This window comes from Amblyomma mixtum, chromosome 10 (genome assembly GCF_055824585.1).
Source record: "Amblyomma mixtum isolate Tamu chromosome 10, ASM5582458v1, whole genome shotgun sequence".
Classification (NCBI taxonomy): domain Eukaryota; kingdom Metazoa; phylum Arthropoda; class Arachnida; order Ixodida; family Ixodidae; genus Amblyomma; species Amblyomma mixtum.
The window spans coordinates 52,660,846-52,685,280 of record NC_143021.1 but is presented as its reverse complement, the minus strand read 5'-3'; the positions used below and the strand labels follow the sequence as shown (position 1 = coordinate 52,685,280).

General features: G+C 47.6%; 1 protein-coding gene across 1 annotated transcript in view; it reads left to right on the top strand.

Moving 5' to 3' along the window:
* Positions 1–12,647: 12,647 nt before the first annotated feature.
* Positions 12,648–24,435, top strand: part of LOC149325798 (putative transporter B0285.6) — a 28,167-nt gene continuing 16,379 nt past the window's right edge. Inside the window, exons 1-3 of the mRNA XM_089564388.1 lie at positions 12,648–12,676; positions 17,526–17,709; positions 18,151–18,318. Of these exons, the coding sequence (XP_089420514.1) occupies positions 12,648–12,676; positions 17,526–17,709; positions 18,151–18,318 (381 nt within the window). The remainder of the gene's footprint in view (positions 12,677–17,525; positions 17,710–18,150; positions 18,319–24,435) is intronic.

Genomic DNA, 24,435 nt, shown 5'->3' with positions numbered 1-24,435 from the left:
TATAGAATTTTCATCTCACCCAGTCATGGTTCAGTGTTTTTTTATTTTTGTCAATAAAAGAGCGGCAATGGCCTGGTAGATTTTCAAACGAATCTGATGCGCTTCCTGACGATCTTGTATGTTCCCCAGCAGTTTTTTTTTTACGCTGCGTCCAGTCTGACCGGCGTACGCCTTGCTACATGTAATGGGGATCTCATAGACCCTTACGTAGGGCTTTGTGTGCTTCCGGCCTTGGAAATAAGCAGAGAAGTGCCTTCCGATATACGACTGCAGCGGTGTTAGCAGTGCATCATACGTTCCCCCAACTCGTCCTCCACCCATCTTCTTATCCTGCGGCGCTGAGAGGAGTGTTTCCCATACAATGCAGATAGAGGGACGTGCATACCGCATTTAAATTGTGAAATATATGGTGCGTGGGCTCAGTCTTGATATAGGTAGTAAACTGGCGGTGTAAATCAAGGAGGAGAAATAGGATAAACTTGAATTACTTCTTTTGCCCCATGGTTAACACAATCATTTCGAGTCTGCTTGTAAAAAAAATGCTTAGATATTCCACCTGTATTAGAGATAACCTCATCGGACACTAGTGAAAGCGAATAACCCTTAAATTTTATTATTTGTGCAGTCGCAGAGGGATTAGCAACTGTGGAGAGCAAGCTCTCTGTTCATTAAATTCCTCCCTTAATGCAGTGAGCAACCGGCAGCTGCTTCAGCGCCGAGCGTTACATCCAGCGGGAGTGTCCATTTGTAGCATGCGACTTGCACTTCCCTCCAGATGCACTGCTTCGCCCCATCTCCCCACTCCTTCCTTGTGCATGACTGCTGTTGCATGGCTCTGCTTCCGACATTGCTGTTGGCCAGCAGAATGTGTGATCGGTCATCATGTCATGTTAGGCACATTTTCATTGTTTGTAATCAATAAGGCAGGGGTTAGAGACGAGAAAGAGGGTGTCGTTCCATGGCTCCATGTCAGTCAAGGGAGAGCCTTGGTTGACAAGGTGGTCGCATATTAGATGCTGATGCGGTTCACTGTTTCACATATTAGCATATTAGCATATCAACATATTAGATGCTGATGCGGTTCACAAATTGTCATTAGAGGTTTTTAATAACCAATCACGTCGAAATAATTTGGTTCTTTTCGGCTTACTCTACTCTGCAGAAGTGGGCTGGGTGGAATCTGAAGATAAGGAGCGATCATTTTTCCAGTCAAGCCTGGTGAACTTATTAGCGCAAGCAGTATCGAGCGTGTACATCAATTAGGATAATGCAAGCCTAATAAAAACCGTCCGATTGTGGTCAGATTCTGCAGTTACAAAGATAAGGAACGAGTGCTTTCACACGCCCCTACATTGAAGCAAACCGCTGATGCTATTCGTGAGGATTTCACTTTTGCAGTGAGACAAGCCTTTCAAGACTTGTGCAGTACGCCCGTTCTTTGTAAAAATCTTTTAAACTATGGCATAATAAAGTGTTGATGCATGAGAAATCCTTTTACTATGACACAGAGAAAGACCGAGTTGTCGAGATTAACAGACAGCAAGAAACAAGACATGCGACTCGATGGAGTAAATCTATGGAAGGGCGGCATAATAGTTCACTAAGTGCATCGCAGGCCTTGACAATACTCGTTGTAAACTGCCGAAGTATGAAAAACAAAACAGATGACTTTGCGCCTGCCGTAAATCCACTTGTTGTAATCGGCACAGAATCTTGACTTCACGATTCTATTCTAAGCAGTGAAGTCCTCCCTGCTGGTATTGAAATATATCGTCGCGACAGGAATACCCAAGCTGGGGGCGTGTTCATTCTACTTGATGCTGCCCTGCGATCTTCCGTGTTATCATCACCTTCGTAATTCGGAGAGTCAGTTTGGTGCAATCTGCATCTAGATAATGGTCGCCTTTTAGCTGTTGGCTTGTTTTACCGTTCACCAGCATGTGCTAATCCTGACGTGTTTAAGCACCTGTCGAATTTCACATCTTCATTTAAACAAGATTTTGTCACAGGGGGCGATTTTAATATGTCAACTATCCAATGGGACAACAATAAATGCATTTTGACTGATTCCAGTGCCTTATCGGCCGGGTTTTATGAGTTCGTATCATCTAATGACCTGTATCAATTTGTTACGGAACCAACTAGACAGGGAAGTAGCGGGGCTTCTATCCAGGACTTAATTTTTAAGGCAGAAGCCTTTAATGCCTCATCGTTGTAAGCAGGAGTTGTCGACAGAAATATCACGCTTTTCAATTGGTCGAAATGGTCGTGACGTCACAGGGCGCGAATTTCAAACAAAGCAATTGTACTTTGGCTAGTAACCATGCAACCAATTAACGGGATGGTATAATGGTGCTCCAAGTAAGTGGGACTGAGTTTGTTAATTAGTTAATTAACCAATTAGCCTAATTAACATTTCTAGTCAGACCAGAAAGATAAATACAACCGAGTAGGAAATTGGTCGAGTTGGGGAACGAACCCCGGTCTCCGGAGTGCGAGACGAGCACGCTACCACTCCGCCATGCCACCTCGATGGTTTTGAATGAACAAAGGCGTGTCTTGTGAATACGGAGTCTTCGTTCACTCCCATCTTACTCCCTTCCCCTACGGCGAGGCTCCTCAGGTGTCCACCGAGATATGAGAGACAGATACATTTCCTTTCCTCAAAAACCAATTTACCGACGAGCAAGGCGTAGAGCCGAACGGGCGATGGCATTCTGTGGACTCCCTGACGGCGTTGCAAAACGCTGTCGCGTTCCACACTCAGAGGCAAAGCTTAACATCTTAACCACACATCAGTGACACAAGCAGCAACACCGCGCTTATGGCTTTCGGCTCACCGCACTTTAGGTCAACAAAGTGTTTTCCTAAATTTTTTTTATAACAGACCATCCATCATTGGAGACGTTGTAATGATTCCCGGTATAAGCGACCATGACTGCGTTGTTGCACAACTCGCGCCTGTTATTCCCAGAATAGCATATGCCGGGTCGAAAACAGTTTACTTCTATGAAAAGGGTGATTATGTTTCCATCTGCACTAGGCTCCAATCATTCTTACCAGAATTTGATGCGGCCAGCCGAATTTTAGATTACAATGGGCTATGGATAATGTTTAAGGGAGTAATGTTCAAAAATAAATTTGAAAACCTAACTAACCAGTGCATTCCAAGCAAATGCATAACTCGTAAAAGACGAGCGGATAATGCTTGGGTAACTCGTGAGACCCGATTACTTATCAAGAAATGACACCGCCTCCTAAACAGGTACAAAAGAAATAAACATCCTACCGTCTGTGAGTCCCTAAACCGTCTTGGCAAAGAAATAAAGATTAAGAACAGGATAGCAAAGCTTAACTACTTTAACGAATTGGGCGCCAAGCTGCAAACTAATTCTAAGGAAATGTGGAAATTTTTAAAATCTCATGAAAAAGAGCCCATAGGAATTCCGAACTTGGTAGACAGTCGTGGTGCCGTGGTAGATGAAAATTATCAGACGGCCTGTTCATTTAATAGTTACTTCCAGTCTGTTTTCCCTGTGCCCTACTCAGGCGAGCTTCCCTCAGTGTCAGTGGCACTAACCACACGCATGCATGATCTGGTTATTACGCACAATGGCGTCGCAAAACTGCTTCAAGATATTAAACCTCGCTCTGCCGGTGGGCCTGATGGAATTTCTTCCTATGTCCTGCGGGCATGCTCCGATATGTTTGCCCATTATTTCATTATTTGGTTATTTTCTTTAATAAATCACTAAGGACCAGCATTGTTCCTGATGAGTGGAAACTAACTAACGTAGTCCCGACTCACAAAGGTGGCTCAAGAAATAGTGTCGCGAATTACAGGCCTATCTCGATCACGTGTATTTGTTGCAAAATAATGGAGCACACAATCTACAGTTCACTGATTAAGCACCTCGAATATAATAAATTCTTTACAGACTGCCAACATGGTTTTAGGGCTGGCCGTCCATGCACAACACAGTTAGTTGAATTTAGCCATGACCTTTTCTCAGCCTTCGACTGCCTCGAGCAGACAGAGTGCGTTTTCCTAAATTTCAAAAAACGCATTTGATACAGTTCCTCACTTCCTGTTGCTCCATAAACTTTCCTTTCTTTGTGTAACAAACGATGTATATCAATGGATTAAAAATAATCTTGAAGGGCGCAAGCAACGCGTCTTGGTCAACGGTTTTTTTTTTTTTTCAGATATGGCGACAGTAACTTCGGGAGTCGCGCAGGGGTCTGTGTTAGGGCCATTGCTGTTCTTAATTTATGTCAGTGACATAGTAGAAAATCTTAATTGCCGGGTGCGGTCGTACGCCGATGAATGCGTTTTGTATTACTCAGTTAAAGCGCCATGTGACATAGATTACCTTCAACAAAACCTAGACCGCATTCAACAATGGTGCAAAAAATGGAGCATGTCTTTGAATGGGGCTAAATGCTAGTGTGTTTCCTCTACGCGCAGGCGCACTCCAATTCACTCGGAGCATGTTTTAAATGAGCAGCTTTTATCTAAAGTGTCGGACTATAAATATCTTGGTATTCACTTTTCGGCTGACCTTACCTGGAGAAAATAGGTTGATTACACAGGAACAAAGGCGTCGAGAATGTTAATTCTTTTAAAAAGAAATTTTAGGGATGCTCCTCAAGAGGTTAAGGAGCTTTTATATTTTACTAACATCAGATCAATCATGAACTATGATCAATCATGAAGTGGTCTGGCCCTGGCCTAGTCTGTGTATGGCCGGGGGAGGCTGTTTTGGCAGGCCGAAAACTTCTTTTAGCGCTCGTGGTGTTCGTCTCTCGTCTCTTGTGTCCTTAGCGCTCGTGGTGTTCGTCTCTCGTCTCTTGTGTCCTCGTCTTTTGCTGCGCTACAGTGTATTGGAACAATGTACCAACAAACCCAAAATAGCGCTCGTGGTGTTCGTCTCTCGTCTCTTGTGTCCTCGTCTTTTGCTGCGCTACAGTGTATTGGAACAATGTACCAACAAACCCAAAATAGCGCTCGTGGTGTTCGTCTCTCGTCTGTTGTGTCCTCGTCTTTTGCTGCGCTACAGTGTATTGGAACAATGTACCAACAAACCCAAAATAGCGCTCGTGGTGTTCGTCTCTCGTCTCTTGTGTCCTCGTCTTTTGCTGCGCTACAGTGTATTGGAACAATGTACCAACAAACCCAAAATAGCGCTCGTGGTGTTCGTCTCTCGTCTCTTGTGTCCTCGTCTTTTGCTGCGCTACAGTGTATTGGAACAATGTACCAACAAGCCCAAAAAGCCACGCTATGCCTGTGCTGTATGGGACCCTCAAGCCGGAACCCACTGTGCTATTCTGGAGCGAGTTCAGAATCGTCCAGAAGAGCAAGGTTCTGGGCTAGTTGGCAATGCATTTAAAGGAAGAAACAGCGCGACGAAACACGGACACACGAAGAAACGGCACACACACGAGCGCTGACTCACAACTGAAAGTTTATTCTGGTGGAAAGACCCTTAAATATAAAACATGAGGGGCTGGGTAACAGGGCTGCTCCCGCGATAACCGGCAGTCAGTTTGGTCGCGTCACAAGATGACACAAAAACACAACATGGAACAAAATAAAGTTATAAGCGATAAAAAGACGGTGTAAAGGGCCGCGTAACGGTGGTCAGGTAGGTAACATTAACAAAAACTATGAAAAAGTACCCAAAAGGGCGGGGAAAGGTAAAAACTATGAAGGACACAGATGAAATTTATACAGGTGAAAACAAAAATATAAACAATGTAAAAACGTGAAGAAGGTAAAAGTTTAAAAAAACGTACTCAAAAGGGGAAGTGGATCTAAAAGCAAGATAAAAGCCGTAGCAACGAGGATTCCGTGATTTCTTCAGCTGTGTGTGGCGCACCAGAAACCTTAGGCGTTAGTCAACGCACCCAGAAAATGTAGCTCTTTTTTTGATAAGGAGAGGGATGGAGTACTGACGCAGTCTTGACCGGCATAATGGATTTGGAGGGCTTCAACGATTTCCCTTGTCAGCCTACCTCGTCCTCGCCCAATAGTGGTGCAACGATTAAAATCAGGGGTGCTGATTCTTTCAGGGGTGTTTTCTCCGATCTTGCACTTCTTACAGTGCTTAGACAGGTGCCCAGAAATGGGTATACTTTTAACATTGTTTTGATGTTCTTGGAGTCTGATATTGACACACCTTCCCATTTGACCAATGTACCTCTTCCCACATGACACTGGCACAGAGTAAATTATTCCTGAATCACAGGGGACATATTGTTCAGAGTGTGACACTCTGCACCCTCGGGGTTCCTGTGGGTTATTCACTTTGGAACAGAGGGCGGAAAGCTTGTTGGGGGCCGTGAAGACGAGATCCACACCGGCGCGCTGTGCGACTTTTTTTAGATGATGACTGAGTTTGTGGAGGTAGGGCATTACCACAACATTTCTGCGCTTATTGTTTCAAGTATCAGGTTCGATGTGCTGCCAGGACTTCTTGATCATGGAGCCAACTACGGAGACTAGCAGGTGTAAAGGGTAGCCTGCTGCTATAAGGCGATCGGTCTGGTTATTGAAGCTGTCCAGGAAGAAATGCTCACATGATTTTTGCAGCGCGTTTTGGAAGCCCAGTTTTACTATGACAAGTTTTGTGACAAGTTTTGTGAGGGCTGACGCGAACGGCAGGAGTGCCTTCTTGCCTCTAGGTTGGTAAGACCAGCAGGTGTGGTTATCAGAAAATCGGAGGCTTAGGTCAAGAAATCTGATTGACAGCTCGTTGGGTGTTTCATGCGTCAAAGGGAGAGGTATGCTTCTTTCAAGTAAGGAAAGGGCCTGCGATACTGCTGAGGTAAAAGATTCGTGGCTGCAATTTAAAAGAACGAGGTAGTCGTCGACGTAGCTAAGCACTGTTAGAAGTGCAAAATCGGAGAAAACACCCCTGAAAGAATCTGCACCCCTGACTTTAATCGTTGACCACTATTGGACGAGGAAGAGATAGGTTGACAAGGGAAATCGTTGAAGCCCTCCAAATCCATTATGCCGGTCAAGACTGCGTCAGTACTCCATCCCTCTCCTTGTCAAAAAAAGAGCTAGATTTTCTAGGTGCGTTGACTAACGCATAAGGTTTCTGGTGCACCACACACAGCTGATTAATTCACGGAATCCTCGTTGCTACCGCTTTTATCTTGCTTTTGGTTCCACACCCCTTTTTGGGCACGTTTTTTTTTAACTTTTACCTTCTTCACGTTTTTACATTGTTTATATTTTTGTTTTCACCTCTATAATTTTCATCTGTCCTTCATATGTTTTACCTTTCCCCGTCCTTTTATGTGCTTTTTCATAGTTTTTGTTAATGTTGCCAACCTAACCCCTGTTACGCGGCCCTTTACACCGTCTTTTTATCGCTTATAACTTTCTTTTGTTCCCTGTTGTGTTTTTGTGTCATCTTGTGACGCGACCACACTGACTGCCGGTTATCGCGGGAGCAGCCCTGTTACCCAGCCCCTCATGTTTTATATTTAAGGGTCTTTCCACGAGAATAAACTTTCAATTGTGAGTCTGCGCTCGTGTGTGTGTCGTTTCTTCGTGTGTCCGTGTTTCGTCGCGCTGTTTGTTCCTTCAGAATCGTGCAGCGCGGTTTGTTACTAACAGCTATAGTTTCGATGTTCGTAGTATCAGCATTATGCAGGATTTGGAGTCCCTTAAGGAGCGCCGACTACAGATTAAACTAGAATTTCTCTACCGCATTTATTTTAATAAAACTGGCATAAACCCTAAAACATATTTGCTGCCACCCTATTTTACATCGAAACGGTGCGATTATGAATGGAAAATACGCGAGATAAAATGTCGTACTGATGCTTTCAAGCACTCTTTCTTTCCGCATACCATCAATAAATGGAACAAGAAGCCTCATGCTGTGGTTGAATGTCGGTCTGAGAATGCTTTTCGTACGCTGTTGTCGAGCCTGAGGCGTGCGTGAATGCTCGCTTATACTTTATCGCCTTTTCTCTGTTTTGCATTGGTACCCCCGGTAAACCTGACATGTGTGCACACAGTTGATGCCACTACTTTCTTTCTATTTTCTTCTTCGTTACCGTGTATCAATTACTGGGTAGCCGATGTTGTTTGTTTGACATGTATGTATTATGTATACCAACTGCAATTATGCTGTCACGGCGCTGCAGAAAATTCAAATAAATAAATAAATAAAGGATAGCGGTCTGTCCCTGTTGCAAGAGGACAAAGAAAGGAACTTCGTTGGCACGCTGAGCAAACTGATAACAAAAGAATCATGAAAGCAAGAAAGATGTAAAAAAGGTTAATTCAATAAAAATGGCTGTGGCTTAGCTTGGTTAAGCCCGGTAATTGCGAAGGCAATATCCGTAGCTACGCCATGGTTCAGCTGGTGGTGTAGCTGGTGGTGGTGCTTGTGGTTATACTTGTGGTGATGCATCGGTTATCCTATCCAATCCAATCCAATCCCATCGAATAGCGCGCCGCGCGCGGCGGGCGCAGGAGTTAGGCAGCAGCTACCAAGCGCGGCCTCGCCTCGCGACGGCACAAGTTGTAGCCCTGGGGCGCGATTACGAGTCGCTCAAAATCGTCTCAATCGGAAAGTGTCTCAAAAAGTGTCTCATTTGCCCCGTTCCTATTTGTCGGTCGTGACCAGCGGCCATATTGTTTTTTTGCGTCACCGGCCGACGTCATAAAACGGGCAGAAGTGTTGAAGTTGCTTACCTAATTATGCAAGCCGATTGAGACGATTTTTCGGGATTGGAACGAGTGGTCTCAAACCGCTTGAGACAGAAAATGGCGGTTGTTTACAAGGCCGGTGGCCGCGCGAGCAGCGGTGTAAGAGGGTGCATGAAGACGGTTTTGACGTGCCGGACGAGTTGTTTCAACGTTTTGACATAGGAAGGAGCACAATGGCTGTGCGACGAACTCGCCGTTGAACTTGGAGGTGTGCGGGTGAGTGCGCGGTCAGTGGAGCGGCAAGTGCCTGAGCGTGCCTTCGCCGCCGGTGGGTTTCAAGACACCGTAGGAAATGAACTAAACGTCGGCGTAGCCCAACCGACTGTGCAAGTGTTTGCGGTGAGTTGCGGAGACCACTGTCGAAGTTAAGTCGCAGAAGGTGCGCGCTTTCCGGCGAGACCCCTCAAGACAAGGCGGCGGCGAAGGTGGACTTCGTTTGCATAAACTTTCGCCACCGCAGTATCCCCGGCGGCGTCATCCGAGCATCATCCGAACGGAACGTCAAAAACACCAACACGAATGCCAAGTGCTTAACCCGAAGCGGGCGGCATGAGTTGGTTACGAGGCGGCATGAGTGATTGTTGGCGCAGTGACCGGGCGTGCCGGCTATTCCCGCAGTGACATTGCAAGCTCCCAGCAGCTGCACCAGTCTGCTTCCGTATGTCGGCAGTTGCTGCAGTGTGATTATTCATGGTCGCCTTGTATTTTCTAAACAAAAATAAATAGAATCACGCATCGCCTTTGGAGCACATTTGCCAACGATAGCAGGCTAGGTGAGTTCACACTGGCGAGTCGCGGAGGTCGCGCGACAGGCTTAAATCGATTTGTTACGCTCCCTCCCCGCTTTACATGTGCTTCGCGAACCGTAACTAATTGACCGAAATCGGTCGCCTAGAATACTAGCGCGACGTTTGCAACTTGCCAGTGTGAACTTGCCTTAAAGCTGCGTTCGCCGGTTTTCGAGCCAAGCGCTCCTTGCAAATTGATCTCGGCAGCCCCGTAGCAATCACTGCCTTTAAATAGATTTTTCCGCGCACTTAAGACGTCCGCACAGTACCTTGATTCTATGTAGTGTGTAAAAAAAAAGGACAGCCGTCAATCAGCTGATTTTTTTTCTGGCTGCCATGTTTACGATGGCTGAGTATGTGCGTGGAGAGATAAGGCTGAATCCATGGCTGAATCCTTTGAATCAGGCGACAGCTCACGCCACCTAGCCGACGCTACCAACGCTTTTCCAGCGTCAGCGCACCATCGCGGCAGCAAAAGTGAGTGAAGAGCAAACTTAATTGCAAAATTGAGGACGCTTCTTCTTTTGCTTCATGTCGTTGAGTTTGAAACATAGTTTGTTAGCGAAATAAAACATTCTTCAAATTATTAACGGCGTGTTTACAGCAAAACTTTAGCATACGGTCCCTTATTGCGCAACTAAATGCTTCCTGGGTGGAACCCTACTATTAGACTCCACAACCTCGCTGCTAATTGGTTGATTCCGCGGTCGACGACTAGCGGTGTCGTCATTTTGACGTCAGAGTCTCAAAATTGCGACAAAAACTCGTAATCGCGCCCCTGCTCTTGCAGCTGTGACGTCACACCGCTAGGCGCGGCGCGCGCGGCGGGTAACAGAGTAGGCTCAGTCGATGTCCGGATGCCGCAAATGCTGCCAACAACTGAAGGACGAGGCGAAGCCCTCGAAGAAGCGCTTTTGTATCGCCGTTCCAGGGGATCGCGCCGCCGCACGAACAGGCGAATTTGTTGCCTTCCTCGTCCCGTGATCATGTGCGATGATTGGGTGTGCACGTCTTACCCAGGCTTTCTTTGATGCTTCTGATGTACTGAGCTGCTCAGCTTGTGCCGGAAACACCTGCGCGGTAACAGAGTAGGCTCAGTCGATGTCCGGATGCCGCAAATGCTGCCAACAACTGAAGGACGAGGCGAAGCCCTCGAAGAAGCGCTTTTGTATCGCCGTTCCAGGGGATCGCGCCGCCGCACGAACAGGCGAATTTGTTGCCTTCCTCGTCCCGTGATCATGTGCGATGATTGGGTGTGCACGTCTTACCCAGGCTATCTTTGATGCTTCTGATGTACTGAGCTGCTCAGCTTGTGCCGGAAACACCTGCGCGGTAACAGAGTAGGCTCAGTCGATGTCCGGATGCCGCAAATGCTGCCAACAACTGAAGGACGAGGCGAAGCCCTCGAAGAAGCGCTTTTGTATCGCCGTTCCAGGGGATCGCGCCGCCGCACGAACAGGCGAATTTGTTGCCTTCCTCGTCCCGTGATCATGTGCGATGATTGGGTGTGCACGTCTTACCCAGGCTTTCTTTGATGCTTCTGATGTACTGAGCTGCTCAGCTTGTGCCGGAAACACCTGCGCGGTAACAGAGTAGGCTCAGTCGATGTCCGGATGCCGCAAATGCTGCCAACAACTGAAGGGCGAGGCGAAGCCCTCGAAGAAGCGCTTTTGTATCGCCGTTCCAGGGGATCGCGCCGCCGCACGAACAGGCGAATTTGTTGCCTTCCCCGTCCCGTGATCATGTGCGATGATTGGGTGTGCACGTCTTACCCAGGCTTTCTTTGATGCTTCTGATGTACTGAGCTGCTCAGCTTGTGCCGGAAACACCTGCGCGGTAACAGAGTAGGCTCAGTCGATGTCCGGATGCCGCAAATGCTGCCAACAACTGAAGGGCGAGGCGAAGCCCTCGAAGAAGCGCTTTTGTATCGCCGTTCCAGGGGATCGCGCCGCCGCACGAACAGGCGAATTTGTTGCCTTCCTCGTCCCGTGATCATGTGCGATGATTGGATGTGCACGTCTTACCCAGGCTTTCTTTGATGCTTCTGATGTACTGAGCTGCTCAGCTTGTGCCGGAAACACCTGCGCGGTAACAGAGTAGGCTCAGTCGATGTCCGGATGCCGCAAATGCTGCCAACAACTGAAGGACGAGGCGAAGCCCTCGAAGAAGCGCTTTTGTATCGCCGTTCCAGGGGATCGCGCCGCCGCACGAACAGGCGAATTTGTTGCCTTCCTCGTCCCGTGATCATGTGCGATGATTGGGTGTGCACGTCTTACCCAGGCTTTCTTTGATGCTTCTGTTGTACTGAGCTGCTCAGCTTGTGCCGGAAACACCTGCGCGGTAACAGAGTAGGCTCAGTCGATGTCCGGATGCCGCAAATGCTGCCAACAACTGAAGGGCGAGGCGAAGCCCTCGAAGAAGCGCTTTTGTATCGCCGTTCCAGGGGATCGCGCCGCCGCACGAACAGGCGAATTTGTTGCCTTCCTCGTCCCGTGATCATGTGCGATGATTGGGTGTGCACGTCTTACCCAGGCTTTCTTTGATGCTTCTGATGTACTGAGCTGCTCAGCTTGTGCCGGAAACACCTGCGCGGTAACAGAGTAGGCTCAGTCGATGTCCGGATGCCGCAAATGCTGCCAACAACTGAAGGGCGAGGCGAAGCCCTCGAAGAAGCGCTTTTGTATCGCCGTTCCAGGGGATCGCGCCGCCGCACGAACAGGCGAATTTGTTGCCTTCCCCGTCCCGTGATCATGTGCGATGATTGGGTGTGCACGTCTTACCCAGGCTTTCTTTGATGCTTCTGATGTACTGAGCTGCTCAGCTTGTGCCGGAAACACCTGCGCTGTAACAGAGTAGGCTCAGTCGATGTCCGGATGCCGCAAATGCTGCCAACAACTGAAGGACGAGGCGAAGCCCTCGAAGAAGCGCTTTTGTATCGCCGTTCCAGGGGATCGCGCCGCCGCACGAACAGGCAAATTTGTTGCCTTCCTCGTCCCGTGATCATGTGCGATGATTGGGTGTGCACGTCTTACCCAGGCTTTCTTTGATGCTTCTGATGTACTGAGCTGCTCAGCTTGTGCCGGAAACACCTGCGCGGTAAGAGAGTAGGCTCAGTCGATGTCCGGATGTCGCAAATGCTGCCAACAACTGAAGGGTGAGGCGAAGCCCTCGAAGAAGCGCTTTTGTATCGCCGTTCCAGGGAATCGCGCCGCCGCACGAACAGGCGAATTTGTTGCCTTCCTCGTCCCGTGATCATGTGCGATGATTGGGTGTGCACGTCTTACCCAGGCTTTCTTTGATGCTTCTGATGTACTGAGCTGCTCAGCTTGTGCCGGAAACACCTGCGCGGTAACAGAGTAGGCTCAGTCGATGTCCGGATGCCGCAAATGCTGCCAACAACTGAAGGACGAGGCGAAGCCCTCGAAGAAGCGCTTTTGTATCGCCGTTCCAGGGGATCGCGCCGCCGCACGAACAGGCGAATTTGTTGCCTTCCTCGTCCCGTGATCATGTGCGATGATTGGGTGTGCACGTCTTACCCAGGCTTTCTTGGATGCTTCTGATGTACTGAGCTGCTCAGCTTGTGCCGGAAACACCTGCGCGGTAACAGAGTAGGCTCAGTCGATGTCCGGATGCCGCAAATGCTGCCAACAACTGAAGGGCGAGGCGAAGCCCTCGAAGATGCGCTTTTGTATCGCCGTTCCAGGGGATCGCGCTGCCGCACGAACAGGCGAATTTGTTGCCTTCCTCGTCCCGTGATCATGTGCGATGATTGGGTGTGCACGTCTTACCCAGGCTTTCTTTGATGCTTCTGATGTACTGAGCTGCTCAGCTTGTGCCGGAAACACCTGCGCGGTAACAGAGTAGGCTCAGTCGATGTCCGGATGCCGCAAATGCTGCCAACAACTGAAGGACGAGGCGAAGCCCTCGAAGAAGCGCTTTTGTGTCGCCGTTCCAGGGGATCGCGCCGCCGCACGAACAGGCAAATTTGTTGCCTTCCTCGTCCCGTGATCATGTGCGATGATTGGGTGTGCACGTCTTACCCAGGCTTTCTTGGATGCTTCTGATGTACTGAGCTGCTCAGCTTGTGCCGGAAACACCTGCGCGGTAACAGAGTAGGCTCAGTCGATGTCCGGATGCCGCAAATGCTGCCAACAACTGAAGGGCGAGGCGAAGCCCTCGAAGAAGCGCTTTTGTATCGCCGTTCCAGGGGATCGCGCCGCCGCACGAACAGGCAAATTTGTTGCCTTCCTCGTCCCGTGATCATGTGCGATGATTGGGTGTGCACGTCTTACCCAGGCTTTCTTTGATGCTTCTGATGTACTGAGCTGCTCACCTTGTGCCGGAAACACCTGCGCGGTAACAGAGTAGCCTCAGTCGATGTCCGGATGCCGCAAATGCTGCCAACAACTGAAGGGCGAGGCGAAGCCCTCGAAGAAGCGCTTTTGTATCGCCGTTCCAGGGGATCGCGCCGCTGCACGAACAGGCGAATTTGTTGCCTTCCTCGTCCCGTGATCATGTGCGATGATTGGGTGTGCACGTCTTACCCAGGCTTTCTTTGATGCTTCTGATGTACTGAGCTGCTCATCTTGTGCCGGAAACACCGTCGCGGTAACAGAGTAGGCTCAGTCGATGTCCGGATGCCGCAAATGCTGCCAACAACTCACAGTACACGAAGAGAGTGACTGAAATATCTACAAATTCAGTGGTTTGATATGAATGGTTAGATAACTGCTGGTACTAACCAGCTCGTTAGTCAAGAGTATAAGCTGTGCTCTAATGCAGTGCATGGCTTAAAATAGCACACCGAAGAAAGCGCGCTGATAACTCGGGACATCTGCTTATAACAATGCTTGCATTCTAAGATGAAATATCACGTATGTAGCGGTCAATTCGTCTATTCTCCTGCTCAGGTACGAAGTGACAGCTCTTTTGTATCGGGCCGGTGTAGTTGAAACTACTGCTGGAAGGTGCCTCCCCCCTAAGGACAGTTTTGTAAATCTGATGTCGGCGTTGTGACCGAATAATCACGCGCATTACTCTGTCAGGTGGCTCCCAGACAGCAACATAGGAGGCAGGTGGGCCACGTAGGTCCCCTCACTTTGCGGCCTAATCACAGCCTGCTCACCGGGTAGTGAGCAAACTACCCACCATGGCAGGTGGAAGTTAAATAATGACTGGTCGCTCGGGAAGAGCAACCTGGGCTACACAAGGCCCACCGCTGGAAGAGACTGCCGTCGCAGGGCAGTGGCGCATCGCTTAACCGCGGCACCAATGCGCCAGGAGGGGTATGAGGACTCTCAGGGATCTATGAATGCTAAGCAGAGAATGACCTGCATATCTAGCAACTAACCCAAAACGCTCTCGCGCCGAACCCCTCCAATTCTTGCCGTACCCTCCGAGTGCCCATCCAATTCTTGTTCTTCTCGTTTTCTTGCCACCATCTTTTGAACGCTGCAGCAAAGGCGCTGCCAGTCCATCTTGTTTAGGAAACTGTAATTACGAAAGATCACTGCGCCTCCAGTAATGCTTCTTAAGACCCTGCTTCGTGACAGAGGGCACAAAGTCTTATTATTAACCAAACATCTAACACAGGCATCATAAACAAATGTGTTCCACACGGTCCTATTGCATGCCCTCTATTGTTTCTACTCTATATTAACGGCTTGCCTTCCTGTTCTAGCCATTGCCATGGCATCTTATCATAGCACGACGACGTTAACCAGCTGATATTAAACTTACTAAATGACCTTAATTCTCTTGAGCATTGATGCTATATTAACTCGCTGGCTGTGGATATTACTAATACTTGTTTTCTCATTTTCCGTCCCTCTCAGAAGCCATTTCCTGTCACACTACCACTAAACTTCAAATCCACTGTCATCTGGTCGCAAGGCCGAGTTTCATTTCTGGGTGCTGTTATTGAACCTCGCAAAAAATTCTAAGACATAAAGCAGGACAGCGCTTGTCCTGTGTTTTCTTCTACTTTGTCTGCGTCGTTTGCGCTGTTGGCATTCAATAAAGCAGAAACGTGCAAGACATTTTCGTATGTATAACACGCTCTGATCAGAGGTCGAAATATCCCTATCCATACATTGTTATCCCTTTGCTAATTTTTCAGCCGGCCGCAGTGGCTGAATTTCGATGAAGGCGAAATTCTAGAGGCCCGTGTGCTGTGCGATGTCAGTGCACGTTAAAGACCCCCAGGTGGTCGAAATTTCCGGAGCCCTCCACTACGGCGTCCCTCATAGCCTGAGTCACTCTGGGACGTTAAACCCCCATAAGCCAAACCAAACCAAACCACTTTTTCGTCCATAGGCGCCTAAACAATGGGGTCTCATTCGGGGGTAACGCTTATCGTATTCAACTCTAGGCCTTACTAAAACTCCGAAAGCAAGCCACACGCATCAGAACTCTTCCCCTAGAACCTTACCCTCGCGCATGTTGTTTAGGCATTTAAACATTCTGCCCATCTGAGCCGTTTATTTCTATAATATGAGTATTTTATTTCTTTAAGATTCAGCACCAACTCCCCCTATTCATCTTCTTTACCAACACGATCATGAACAACGATCATAAATTATAAACAGCGCTACGTAATAACTTTCTTCTACCTGAGGTCAGAACTAACTACGGGAATCAATGCCTTCACTTTGCCGCACGACATTGATCTCTTTATATCTGGACAAGACCAAAGTAATACACTTTCTTCATTTAAATGCATTGCGGAAGAAAGCGCGACGGTATTACAGGCACGAAGAAAACAAGTAAAAGGGCAGAGGCTAACTCGCAGATAAGTTTATTTTCAAAATGTACGCGTGTAAATAGGAACAGAAACAGCACAAAAACAAAAAAAGTGATCGTCCCATTCAACACCACGCGTAGAAACCAAAGCACTAAGATTATTATTGCCATCCAAGTGATGAGACTACAAACTCAAACTCTTTATCAGGCAATCCTACGGAAGTTTGATAGAGTTAGTCCTATTCAAGCGCGTGTAAAGGGCTTCCATGAGTTCGCGAACCGAATGGCCACTGTGCCCAAAAACTATGGTTTTGCTGCCGGACAACGGCGTGCATTGTTTCGTCTTCTTTTTGTCCTTAGTACCACACGTGCTTCCTGGAAGCACTTTACATGCGTTATTATTGTTCTATTTTATCAACCAAACTTCCGTAGGACTGCCTGAAAATGTTTTTATTATAATAGCTCATCGCATGGGCTCCAATGATATTCTTAGTGTTTTGGCTTCTGCGAGAGGTGTCTAATGTGATGATTGCTGGCTTTGTGTTTTTTGTGCTGTTTGTATTTCTGATTATACACGTACTTTTCTCGAATGAAGGTGAGTGGCGAGCTGGCGCCTATCCTTGCATTTGTTTTTTTTTTTCGTCCTCTTCTTTCGGGGATGCATTTCAACCAACTTCTTCACCTTTCTGCGCTTTTTCCTTAAACTACAAATCAACAATTTCCCTTCGTGATATGCGATTGTCATTACATTATTATTGTTTATCCTATCACGTCATCCTGGAGGTGGGTCATTGCACTTTCTTCTGTATTCAGTTTCTTATACTTAAATCTGTCCGTTCCGTGCTTTGCATTATGTTCGCCATTAATTGTCTATTGCGTCGAAATATAATATGTGTACATTTATATCCTTTAGAGCTTTTGTTTCGCATTTTATTGATTACTTCTCTATTGAAGTTTATTTTCATAGGAGGTCCCGCCTGCGACCTTGTACCATGGTACCTCTCGCTGTATATTCTTGTAACTTGTTTTGGATCCACAAACAAACTTTCAACATGAACTCGCTAGCGTTCTGCGGCATAAATGCGCTCCTGATCTGTTGGCGATGTGAAACAAACGCAGCCTCACTTCTGCTTGGGCCAAAAAAACTATCCCGCGTTGTATTTTGAGCAGAAAGTGGAAGCGTGTCAGGAAGTAATCACTGCCAAGTTTCCTCTCCGTTCCGACCAGCGTCCCTGATTTTCACCCCTTCTCTCCGGCAGCAGGTACGCGACGCTTCCGGCTCTGTGCGGCACGGTGGTGCTGCTCAGCGCGCTGTCGGGCGAAGAGGAGCAGCGCTTCTGGGGCGCCGGCCGCCGCCTCCTGGACTGGGAGGCGCTGCGCGGCCACATGTCGTGGACGCTGCTGCTCGTCTGCGGATCCACTTCCATGCTGTCGCAGATGGCCGTGGTGCGTGGCACAGGCGTCGGCGAAAACCCGCCAGTTCGCACACAATGCTTCGTCGCATCTGAAATAACGCAAGGCAGTGGCAACACAGAATGGAAACTTAAGCACGAACTCGAAGAAAACATGAGTCACGACGCCTGCTCAGTAAACCTAGCTTACACTTTGGAACCATCTTTGTGAACGTTCTGACCAATACCTTTTGAAGACCTCAATCAAAACGTTAGCATGGTTTAACATATCCAGGCGGACGACCTGTGTTCAATGTCAGTGGTTGGCCGCTCAGGGAGAACTGACGGCGCTTCGAGACTTCAGTAAAATTTTCTGGGAATAAGAAGGGCAATAAAAATAAGAAGGGAATAAGAAGGGTCTTATGTAGTGCCCCTGTAAGTTTCACGGCTCTGGGGCTTCGCAATGACGGTGGTTTCTTGCTTCTACCGCGCGCAGCGGCACAACCTGGTGAAGGTGGTTTTCGACAACGTGGACACGGCCTTCTGGAAGGCGCGCTCACCCATCACCATACAGCTCCTGATGGCCTTCACGGCGGCTGGCTTCGCGGAGCTCATCAACAGCCTCGCCCTCTGCGACCTCATCATGCCGGTTGTCTTCGAGATCGTACGCCTTTTCAGTCCTAGGTTATGTTCCAAGAAAAAAGCAGGCTAATGCGTTTCCATTAGGTATTGGTCTTGCAAAGAAGTTCCCTGACTGGTAGAGAGGGTGCTTCAGTCATCAGAACCACCGAGTTTGAAAATCTGAGGACTCGAGTAGCTTCATTTAGATCATCATATGTGAACATAATAATCCGATCCAGTAATTCACCCAAATTCACCCACCACCATAATCGATTTTCTTGGGGAGCCCTACTTCGAAAATTGTGCGGGTCCTCTGGAATTTTTAGTCTTGGGAAAACTTCTAAATGTTATGCTTCGAAAGCGCCCAGTCTTTTCTTCTGCATGGATAAATGTAGCTATCATTTACTTGAGGAATTCGGGCGAGCATATATTCATCGCAATAATGAGCCAATAACCTAATTTAGTGTGACATTGCAAAATCTCCTTTATCTGAACGACGCGCACAGAACGTGTTCTTTTTTATTCGATGATGACGCACCGGAAATCTGAGCGAAATTAGGAGATTAAATGTAATACCAGTTTCTTGCTATCGCTTTTCATGCGCTGCAGAAGCTGCTGCAAAATAAACGCGAATTGAGCGTTGTACGGGCGCTACTACCTCAATGGACAGTGGATCCCCCCGCCAACGCTAAGTCAGCAGTTTAATGCATGCATAGTGTCGCCATTGTGGGAGCATCCTTTTCCAGAATGCCAAGAATATTTTTTTCATGGAGCTCAAGAAGGTGACGAACAAAGGTTAAGTTCCAAGGAAGTAATGCTACTTGCAAACGGAATGAATCGTGCTAGTTATGAGCGATAGATCAAGGTTCTCTTCAGATCGTCAGGTAGATGTGCGCAGTGACGCTTAGTCTGGCAGCACGTACAGCTACGCCAAAACTCTGCCGCCAGATTTAGCGGGCGTGGTGGCGCCCTCTAGCGATAACTATGGAGCTCGTCGGTTCGCTAAATTTCTGGGTGCCGGTGTCGCTGGTGTGACCCATACGCAGAGCGGCGCCAGATTTCCGCCGCAAATAGGATGGCTGGATGGCCAGGGCCGCTTTCGTTGTGAAGACACCGCTCTCGAAGGCTGCTTGTTGTGTCCCACTCTCCCGTTCGGCTGCACTGAGCACAATGCGGCGGCGGACCGTTTCGAAGCGAAATCTGCCGCTACCGCATGCAATTCCGCAAATTCGGTTTCTGCCAAGACGGGGTGGTACCAGAGATTGCTTAAGTTAGGCTAAACTATGCCACTTTTTGCAGCCAATCTGCCGAGAAACTCGGCGCCTTGTGAGTCGTTACATTCTCAGAACGGGTGCAGCATACTTCAGTGCTATCTGTTCACCCCAGCAGTCTACATTTCACTACTTTTCCAAATAATAGGATAGCTTAATTGAAGCTACATTTGCCCACTCTCCAAATACTGCCTTTCAGACAGCTCCTCCTTGGCCATGAAATCAAGTGCGAGAGCTAGTCTTGGACGGCTGCTAATATCAGCAACTATCAGGAAGCAACGTTGTTCGTTACACCTCCACGTCAGCAAAAGGTGTCCTAGAATGCAATCGTTTCGCATCCCTTAGCTCGCACATTTTGAAGTTGTTTGTTGCCAGCCTTCTCGATTGACCTGCAAATCCCACTTTTCCGCCCGCGCGGTCCCGACCTCAGCGAAATAGCCGCTGCCTTTTCTAGTGGAGGCAGAACACTCGGGAACACAACAGTTGTGTTCGGTCATCCATGTCTTTCTGTGGGCTTTACGCCGAACGTGGTTTTCGAACTAGCTGGGACCTAATGAGATATCTATTGCCACGCACGACGGCTACCGAGAGAGGCGGCAAGCCGTCGTGTCTTGGAAACTATAATATGACGCCTCCTTCTTTATTCGATTCCAATTTTGAGGTTCCCGCCCTTCGCCGTTGGATGCCTTGATCTACGTTCGCTCTTGGTTATTCAATGAAGCCCAGGGCACGACGTCGATTCAGGTGAACGGCGGGAAATTCAGAAATAGCTTGGAATCGGTTTGGGAATCGCTGTGTTGCACCACCGCGGAGCAGACGGTTCCGCGGAAGCCAGGAAGGCGGCCTGCGTTTCTCCGACACTCGTTCTTTTGTATAACCTAGCAGGAATAATGCGGTTGAAACAAAGTTGTTATCAATGGATCACTTTGTGAGCTTTTTCTGTGAATAAGTCGCTCTTGGTGTTTTTTTTATCAAATAACACTATAGTTAAGTTTGTTCTCGAATACGGCTGCTTAGCAAATACGAATCAGCAAGACTTCTTCACATCGTATCACTAGTCTGCATGCAGTCAACACCGTTCCCAAGGAACCTGAACCTCCTGCATGATTTTATTGCAGAACAAGCCACTGAGGGAAGCAGGTGAGAGAGTATGAACACCTTGGCTTCAGACGTGTCCTAAGCTGTACACTCTGGAGCAGTGTGGCGACGGTCCGTTTGGAACAGAAATTAGGCAATACGGCGTGGACTTCTGGACGCATGGTGCAGCAATAACACATAGCGATTCCAGACAAAATAGCAAAAGCGGCCGCAACCATGCTGAAATAGTATATTTATTAATAATAATTTCAATTACCCATTTACTTTCAAGGAACATAATCATCATCATCATCATCATCAGCCTGAATACACCCATTGCAGGGCAAAGGCCTCTCCCATGTCTCTCCAATTAACCCTGTCCTTTGCCAGTTGCGGCTACCGTATCCCCGCAAACTTATTAATCACATCCGCCCACCTAACTTTGTGCCATCCCCTGCTACGTTTCCCTTCTCTTGGAATCCACTCCGTTACCCTTAAGGACCAGCGGTTATCTTGCCTTCGCATTACATGCCCTGTCCAAGCCCATTTCTTCCTCTTGAGTTCAACTAGGATATAATTAACCCGCGTTTGTTCCTTCACCCACTCCGCGCTCTTCCGATCTCTTAACGTTATACCTATCATTTTTCTTTCCACAGCTCGCTGCGTTGTTCTTAACTTATCTGAACCTTCTTTGTTAGCCTCCACGTTTCTGCCCCATAGGTGACTACCTGTAAGATACAGCGGTTGTATACTTTTCTCTTGAGGGATATTGGCAAACTGCCATACATGATCTGAGAGAACCTGCCATATGCGTTCCAACCCATTCTTATTCTTCTAGTTATTTCCCTCTCATGATCCGGATCTGCGGTCACTACCTGCCCTAAGTAGACATATTCTCTTACTACTTCCAGCACCTCGCTACCAACTGCGAACTGCTGTCCCCTTGCTAGGTTGTTGAACATTACTTTGGTTTCCTGCATTTTAATTTTTAGCCCCACCGTTCTGCTCTGCCTGTCTAACTCATTGATCATACTTTGTAGTTCTTGTCCTGAGTGGCTTAGCAAGGTAATGTCATCAGCGAATCGCAAATTACTCAGGTATTCTCCATTAACTCCTATCCCCAACTCTTCCCACTTGAGGCCCCGAAATACCTCCTGTAAGCAGGCGGTGAATAGCTTTGGCGAGATCGTGTCTCCCTGCCCCGACACCTTTCCGTATTGGAATTTTATTGCTGACTTTATGGAGAACCATAGTAGCTGTGTTATCGTTCTATATATCTTCCAGTATATTGACACAACATGCTTCCACACGCTGGTTTCCACACTCTGTTTCTTTGCCTCCTTGTTAATTTTTTTCTTTTGCAGCCTCTTGAAAGTTTAAGAACTTTTTTTTAAATAAATATCTGCATCAACGCCATTGACACCGCCAACTGTAAGGCACTGCCACTCAATGTGATAGAGAAATGCGTAGAATATATAATTGTATACAACTGTAACTTTGATTGAATTCCTCAATAAACTTTCAGCTTCAACTTCAAATTCAACCCCTACATATAGCCTTCATTTATTGCGAGAAAGCATTTGGCTCAGTGGAAACCTCAGCTGTCATGCAGGCATTGCGCAATCCGGGTGCGGAGGAGTGTTATGTGAATATATTGGAAGATATTTATAACGATTGCACAGCTACAACAGTTCTCCATAAAGTCAGGAATAAAATTCCAATACGGAAAGGTGTCAGGCAGGGAGACACGATCTCGCCGATGCTCTTCACTGCCTGCTTACAGGAGGTTGAGAGGACATACCAACTAGCCCAACTAGACACCAACTAGCCCAGCTGTCTGCCTTAAATGCCTTTAATTACAGGAGGTATTTCGGGGCCTGAAGTGAGAAGAGTTGAGGATAAGTGTTAAGGGAGAATACCTTAGTAATTTGCGATTAGCTGATGACATTGCCTTGCTAAGCTACTCAGGACAAGAACTACAAAGTATGATCAATGAGTTAGACAGGCAGAGCAGAACGGTGGGGCTAAAAATTAACATGCAGAAAACCAAAGTAATGTTCAACAACGTAGCAAGGGGATAGCAGTTCGCAGTTGGTAGCGAGGTGCTGGAAGTAGTAAGAGAATATGTCTACTTAGGGCAGGTAGTGACCGCAGATACGGATCACGAGAGGGAAATAACTAGAAGAATAAGAATGGGTTGGAGCGCATATGGCAGGTACTCTGAGATCATGAATGGCAGTTTGCCAATATCCCTCAAGAGAAAAGTATAGAACCGTTGTATCTTACCGGTACTCACCTATGAGGCAGAAACGTGGAGGCTATCAAAGAGGGTTCAGCTTAACTTAAGGACAACGCAGCGAGCTCTGGAAAGAAAAATGATAGGTGTAACGTTAAGATATCGGTAGAGGGTGGAGTGGGTGAGGGAACAAACGCGGGTTAACGACATCCTAGTTGAAATCAAGAGGAAGAAATGGGCTTGGGCAGGGCATGTAATGGGAAGGCAAGATAACCGCTGGCCCTTAAGGGTAACGGAGTGGATTCCAAGAGAAGGCAAATGTAGCAGGGGACGGCAGAAAGTTAGGTGGGCGGATGAGATTCAGAAGTTTACGGGGATACAGTGGCCGCAACTGGCAAAGGACAGGGTTAATTGGAGAGACATGGGAGAGGCCTTTGCCCTGCAGTGGGTGTAGTCAGGCTGATGACGATGATGATGTTCCTTGAAAGCAAATGTATAATTGAAATTGTTACTAATAAATACGCTATTTTAGCATGGTTGCGGCCGCTTTTGCTTTTTTGTCTCAGGGTGTAGAAGAATGTGATGTGAACATATTGGAAGATATTTATAACGATTGCACAGCTACGATAGTCCTCCATAAAGTCATCAATGAAATTCCAATAAGGAAAGGTGTCAGGCAGAGAGACACGATTTCGCCTATGCTATTCACTGCCTGTTTACAGGAGGTATTCCGAGGCCTGAAATGGGAACAGTTGGGGATAAGGGAGAGAGAAAAACTTCAATCAATAAAGGACAGGTATGCCTGATTATGCACCTAGCACGCTACTCCAGATGAGGGTGATAGAAATTGGTGAAAAAAGATAAAAAGTGAAAAAGAAAGATGACATCAACCATACTAAACGCTCACGCACTCATCAACACACATGATTATCAAAAGATGTCTACTAATCCCGTGTCCCCAAGAAAAAACTAAGAATGCCTTTGTCCCTCGCGCAGTCGAAGTCGCATCACTCCAGGGTCCAAAGAAATGCTCCAGGTGCACGGGGCCTTTCTGACGGAGTCCTAAGGCGCTTAACAGTGCCTTGCGATGGGGAATAAAGATTTGGCAGCGGCAGATAAAGTGTTGAAGATTCTCGCACACACCACATATCGAGCACTGAGATCGACTTGATGCACCAATTTTACAAAAAAAAAACCAATTTAGTAAATGTAACGTCCAGACGAATTCGATACAGACAATTATAATAAGGGAGTAATTACTCTTTGGCATCCACGCGAGCACAGCGATACGGCTACGAAGGAAAGCTATACAGCTTTGTCAGAAACTTCATAGTTAAATAATTCGTCCTGGTCCGGGGTTCGAACCCGGGACTACCGCTTCACCGGAGCAGTCGCTCTACCAATTGAGCTAACCGGGACGGCAAGCTTATGGTAGGGCGAGAGCGAATTGATCAATAACTCGATTTGACCAACACAGTTCCCACTTCGAGTTATACATCAATTCGCTCTCGCCCTACCATAAGCTAGCCGTCCCGGTTAGCTCAATTGGTAGAGCGACTGCTCCGGTGAAGCGGTG